The 6,699-nt window shown below is 36.3% G+C and overlaps 1 protein-coding gene across 1 annotated transcript in view; it reads right to left on the bottom strand.

Annotated features, from left to right (window-relative positions):
- Positions 1 to 6,699, bottom strand: part of LOC106471582 (techylectin-5B-like) — an 11,873-nt gene that overhangs the window by 3,511 nt on the left and 1,663 nt on the right. The window contains exons 2-3 of the mRNA XM_013932188.2: positions 5,665 to 5,767; positions 2,051 to 2,215 (exon numbers count right to left, since the gene is read on the bottom strand). Coding sequence (XP_013787642.1) covers positions 2,051 to 2,215; positions 5,665 to 5,767 — 268 coding nt within the window. The remainder of the gene's footprint in view (positions 1 to 2,050; positions 2,216 to 5,664; positions 5,768 to 6,699) is intronic.

Raw genomic sequence — 6,699 nt, 5'->3', positions numbered from 1 at the left:
TTGTATATGTAATCCATCACTATGTTGATGTATATGTAATCCACCACTGTGTTGCTGTATATGTAATCCACCACTATGTTAATATATATACGTAATCCACCACTATGTTAATATATATATACGTAATCCACCATGTTGCTATATACGTAATACATCACTATGTTGTTGTATATGTAATCCACCACTGTGTTGCTGTATATGTAATCCACCACTATGTTGATATATATATACGCAATCCACCATGTTGCTATATACGTAATACACCACTATCTTGTTGTCTATGTAATCCCCCACTATGTTGATGTATATGTAATCCACCACTATGTTGATGTATATGTAATCCACCACTATGTTGATGTATATGTAATCCACCACTATGTTGCCATATACGTAATCCATCACTATGTTGCTGTATGGGTAATCCACCACTATGTTGCTATATACGTAATCCACCACTATATTATTGTATGTGTAATCCACCACTAGTAGCCAAAATAAGTATTAAATATACAAACTATTAATCAAACATACAATGAACGTGTAAAAAATTATATTAAAGCTCCTGAAGGTTAAAAATAGTATATTATTAAAACAATTTTAGAGCCTCGCCGTTGTCTATAGAGTTCACGTCGACATGTACGGTCAAGCTCTATCTGATGACCGTGCATCTTGACAATAACCTCGCAGTCATAATTCTGGCTTTCCATAATTCATTCTTTCTTTGTATGGAATAGCATTGATACTAATTTCATCCTCCGGTTGCTTAAGGTACACGACTATTGAAGGGATGCGTCGTGGAAGCAACTTGTCTACACGTGACATGTGTCGTTTTTCCAAACGGAGATCCTTCTGGAGTATGTTGAGCACTTCTGCCCGGGGCGCGTGGACAACTTTTGTCAGTTACCTCGTTTGTGGATTCTCACCCGTTGCAAGAGATTGTACTTTGCTTCCCATGGCTGGGTTACGATTTGTTGCAGGTCTGTTTTTTGATGGTCCTGTTTCCCCAAGTTGACCCATATTCCTTATTTTCTTAATGCTATTAGATACAAGGGATATTCCCTTCTGGAAAGTTCTAAATTCTCAATCTGAACATATTTTTTGCGATCCAAAAGTATGATTATTTTACATCGGAAAGAACTTTTTCTACCTTTCCCAGACCGATCAATTTTTTGGTGGTATCACAGACTACCTACGTGAATCCAAACAGATTTCAAAATGTAGTTCTGATACATCCTGTTCCTACGTGACTTTGTATCAGCCGTGGTTTTCACGTTACTTACCAATTTGTAGAAACAAAATAGTTTTAATATAAGGTATTCAACCCTCTGTGAAACGAATTATTTGATGAACCTTAAAGCTTTAGAACACGAACCAACTTTTAATGTAAAGTTAGAGAGATTACATTCTGGGTAAGTAAAGATATAAAAAAAAACTCACAATTTTCATAATACATGTGCATTGATAAAATGATAAAAACGTAAAACTATACCCTTCCTTGAATACAATCGTGCGTACAATATGAGTGAGGAAAAACAACAACAACATGGGGCACGCATACTTTTTGTTTTAAACTGTGATTTTGTCGGTTATCGGTTTACAAAGTACCTTAACACGCATAAAAAGCACTGACATTAATTAAATGTTATTTATTAACGTCACAACAGGCAGGGAAAGCAAATGTAACTTGGGTGGGCTACAATGTCTGCGAGATCTATGATGATTAGAGGGGTATGATCCCCAGAAAATAAGGCATTTATAGACTTCAGACGGAGTAGTTCCTGGAATATATATATTCATGGTAAAACGCGGACATATAGAGTGCGGTGGTTTTTAAACTATTAACAGGATGTAACCTGCCCCCACAAGGAGTAGACCCGGGGGGCAACCCCCCTGGTTCCTCCGCATATGATGAACCTCTTACCAGCAGTTCCATCATACGATGTAGAGTGCGGTGGTTTTTAAACTATTAACAGGATGTAACCTGCCCCCATGAGGAGTAGACCCGGGGGGACAACCCCCCTGGTTCCACCGCATATGATGAACCTCTTACCAGCAGTTCCATCATACGACCCAACAGTCATGTTGTAGAGATCCCTCTCACTTCGGACGAGAAAGTTTTGGTACCTGGCATGTTTTCTTTCTCCGTTAAAAGCTTTCATATCTATTCGTAAAATCATGTTCTCTTTATTGGTTAACACAAATATAAGATCGTTACCTGTAACAGAAAACTGAGCATTAATTAAACGAAAACTGTTACTAAAACTTAGGACTAATACGTTATACATTTAAAGTTTGTTTTTTTCTTCTAATTTTACTGATTTCTAGTGGAGATAATCTGAAGTTATTGTAAACTTTTTAGTATGACGTAAGATTACCGAACTGAAGATTTAACGAAACTTGTCACCATAAGTTTTTTACGTGTACGCGTGTAGTAAATGCACCGCCTTCCGGTAGCTCAGTGATAAGCTTGAGGGCTTATAACGCTAAAACTCGCGGCACGATCCCTGCGATGGGCATTGCACGGATAGCTAGCTCATCGTGCAGCTTTGCGCTTAACAACAAACAAATGATAATATAGGAAGTGTACTATATGCACGTGAAGTGTTTATTTAAATCGTGATGTTCTCTGGTCTAGTTATATTCGTACGTATCGTAGTTCAGTAGTCCCAAGCAATGCATTAAGGACAATGTAAATGTCGTCTATAAAGTGCCTAATTAAATAAAAACAACATTTTGGTATTATAAGGTCGTTTATTTCTAGTACTAATATAACACTCTTACGTTGTTATCTGAGAAATTTTGAGGGGTAGAATATTGATACTACAAACTTGGGAAACGTAAATACATTCTATATTCTCTTACCAATTTGTTATATGTCTATATGTTTGCATATATTTACATATAAATTTAATAATTAGGCCTAACCTGTTGAGGTGTTACTGGGTTTACAGCCAAGAACGTTGTCAACAGCAAACCAATATGCACTACAGAAAAAAAAAGGAAAAACAGAGTATTATATGTTTTCTTAATCTAAAAATTCAAAAAGGTTTGGATCATTCCCGCTTGGTAGTTTAAGAAATTAACTGTAGAATTATTTCACTTTCACATTATCGAAATCCGTCTATATTATACAGTTAAAATCTAGTTAGCTTCATTTTAAACAAACGAATTCAAATTTTGCTATTCCTGGCGTTTTTGTTTGTTTGTTTTGAATTTCGTGCAAAGCTACACGAGGGCTATCTGCGCTAGTCGTCCCTAATTTAGCAGTGTAAGACTAGAGCTAGTCATCACCACCCACCGCCAATATTCGCATAGAGAATCCATTTTTCATCACCAACTCTTGGGCTACTCTTTTACCAACGAATAGTGGGACTGACCGTCACATTATAACGCCCCCAAGGCTGAAAGGGCGAGCATGTTTGGTGGGACGGGGATTCGAACCCGCGACCCTCAGATTGGGAGTCGAGCACCCTAACCACCTGGCCGTGCCAGGCCACTACGAAAAGTAAGCAACATTGTTATACAGTGCAACGTGAATGATTTTCGTTAAAGCTATATAGAGAGCAGTAGCTTCTTAATAAACTGCCAGATTGCTCTCATATTGTCAGAAAACTTTGTTCTTGTAAATTAGAGGTTCAATGTGCCTTGAGTTTTGTTTAAAATGATACAATAGTTATTTAAGTATAACAGATAATAAACAACGCTTTACTTCTTAAATGGCTTTATTAATATTATATATATTCTTTTATCTTTTTAAGTATGAGAGGGTAATTTTACAATCAAAACTACCGAAGATAAATACCTGAAAAACGTTTCTTTTGGAAAATCCATGGCGCTGGAACAAATAGAAAAAAAAATGTTTATTTTTACACACAAGATGTTTTAAACGTTTTAGGACCTGTGTCATCAATCCAAAGTACATCTTTATTCACGTGCGTCAGAAGTTTATGGTTACTGGTATTTATGTGCCGTCAGGAGAACCGCGGAAGACGAATATTTATATGAGGAGCACGACTTTGAAAACAGGAAAAGTCTTCAAAATTGCCCGAAGTTGAGCACAGGTTAAAATAATGGAAACATTAGTTAAACATTTTGTATCGCAGGCAAAGATTCGTTTCAAATAAACACAGAAGCTTAATTAGATCTGAAGATTAATAGTAGCCTGTAACTTCATGAAGAAACGTTATTTTATTATTTGTCGTTTCGCCTTCACCGGAACTTACAGCATACAAACTGAGCTATAATCTTCGATAGAGGCTAGAAGCCGAAACGTTAGCTAATAACAATAAAATCTTTCTTCTGGAGTTTATAGGTCATTTTTTTTGTTTGTTTTTTATTTATAAGTCAAATACTTAAGTCAGCACTTCGTCCCATTAAAAAATAACGGGAGTATAATAGCCTAAACTATAATGGCGACATACAGATATGTAACTGCATACATTAATACTTGATATGTAAGCCTTTTGCTCTATTTACAGCAGAATATCTTGTCAACACGCTGCCACAATTTATTAATGAAAGTGCGCGTAATGGTCTTTCAAAACCTTGTTATATGTTCCACGGGTTGTTTGGTTGAATATTGATCTCCTCTTATCCTTGTAAGTCCAAATCCCCTCAACGATCCTTGTTGTATGTCCCACGGGTTGCTTGGTTGAATATTGATCTCCTCTTATCCTTGTAAGTCCAAATCCCCTCAACGATCCTTGTTGTATGTACCACGGGTTGTTTAGTTGAATATTGATCTCCTCTTATCCTTGTAAGTCCAAATCCCCTCAACGATACTTGTTTTATGTTCCACGGGTTGTTTGGTTGAATGTTGATTTCCTCTTATCCTTGTAAGTCCAAATCCCCTCAACGATCCTTGTTTTATGTTCCACGGGTTGTTTGGTTGAATGTTGATCTCCTCTTATCCTTGTAAGTCCAAATCCCCTCAACGATACTTGTTTTATGTTCCCACGGGTTGTTTGGTTGAATGTTGATCTCCTCTTATCCTTGTAAGTCCAAATCCCCTCAACGATCCTTGTTGTATAACCCTAACCATCCAAAATAGTAGTTGCGTGAGGTGTTACTTCCTGGAAAACATGAATCTTCAGCATAGATAACTGGGGAGTGTCATTGATGGATAAGCTTATATAGTGAGTAAGCTGATGTAGCATTTAATGACTGCTTGAATGGCAATCATTCACAAAGTACCACATCAATAAAGCTGATCCAGCAACTATTTTGTCCGTGAGGCGGCTGGCGTGATTTGTGCAGATTTTCCTGTGTGTGGTTACTTACTTATTTCCACTATTGTCTATCTAATGACGATATCGTTAAACACAAATAAATAAATCAGCAATTCGTTATCTTTCTGATATCCATATACAGTTGTGGAATTACATTAAATTACTATATATATATATGGAATAATTTAAAATCTGATTTAGATAAATTACCACCAGAGGCGCTATTCAAATACTTAGAAGCTATGTATTTTTTAGATGACGCTTTTCAGAAAAAACCAAACACAAAAGGGAACATCCACGACATTTTAAAATAGATCGAAAAACAACATAGGAAATACGTTTCAAAACACTGCATAGTTCATTCTTAAAATAGAAGATATTTACAGAGTCCCCTAATTTAACGATTGAAATGTTCTGGAAAATGTAATAGGCCTACCTAACCAAAACTCTCCTGTAAGATTTCCAAAACCGTGTTTGTATTGTTCCCAAGGTTGGTAGAAATCTTGCCTGGGTTCGATGTCATCTCTCCTCTGGATTACCTGGGATAAAATATGGAAGTAAAAATTTTATTCTGTAACTCAGCTTTTTTTTCACTAGTGGTGTGTTCAGTGTAATGTTACCCTGCAACATATTTTTTTTTGTTAGTATTTAATATCATCTTCCAATCAGAGCAAGCTAGTTACTTAGGTCAAATCTAAAAAATAAACCTGGTAACGATTACATCTAATTAAACATACTTTTCTAACGTTCTTCATTAGTTGGGTACCCTCACTATTAACGACATTTTCGGCCATAAACCTAATAATTTCTGACAAGGATCGGCCCTCTTAGGATATTGGTTTGTTGTTGTTTTTATTTCGCGCAAAGCTACTCGAGGGCTATCTGCGCTAGCTGTCCCTAATTTAGTAGTGATAAACTAGAGTGAACTCTTGGGCTACTCTTTTACCAAAGAATAGTAGGATTGACCGTCACATTATAAGACCCCCATGGCTGAAAGGGCGAGCATGTTCGGTGTGACGAGGATTCGTACCCGCGTCCCGCAGATTGCGATTCAAGCTCCTAACCACTTGGTCATGTCGGTACCTATTTACCCCCTAACAACCAGGCCACTTAGGAGATTTAGATTAGTCCTGTATTCATATACGAAGCTAACAATGCAAAATAGTCTCTATAATAAAAATATAATAACAACAAATAATAAAACTAGACATATTAAACTTTTAACCAATACTATTAACTAAAGTTAATGAAGAATAGAGTATACATGTTTAGGGTACAAATGCTAACCTCTAATACAACATGTTTTCTTTCTTAGCAAGTATGTTTAGTTAGATAACCTAATATGTTCTAACATAAAAGTCAGTCTTAAAACAAAGGAAAACATAATAAAACATTTGACCTCTAGGGTGGGAAGACGTGGCCAAAGTACTGTGACAAAATCGTGATGAAAATTCGTTTTTTTTTATGACAG

Source organism: Limulus polyphemus, unplaced genomic scaffold (assembly GCF_000517525.1).
Source record: "Limulus polyphemus unplaced genomic scaffold, Limulus_polyphemus-2.1.2 Scaffold4713, whole genome shotgun sequence".
NCBI lineage: Eukaryota > Metazoa > Arthropoda > Merostomata > Xiphosura > Limulidae > Limulus > Limulus polyphemus.
The sequence above is the reverse complement of the archived record's forward strand: the minus strand, read 5'-3'. Positions and strand labels throughout refer to the sequence as shown.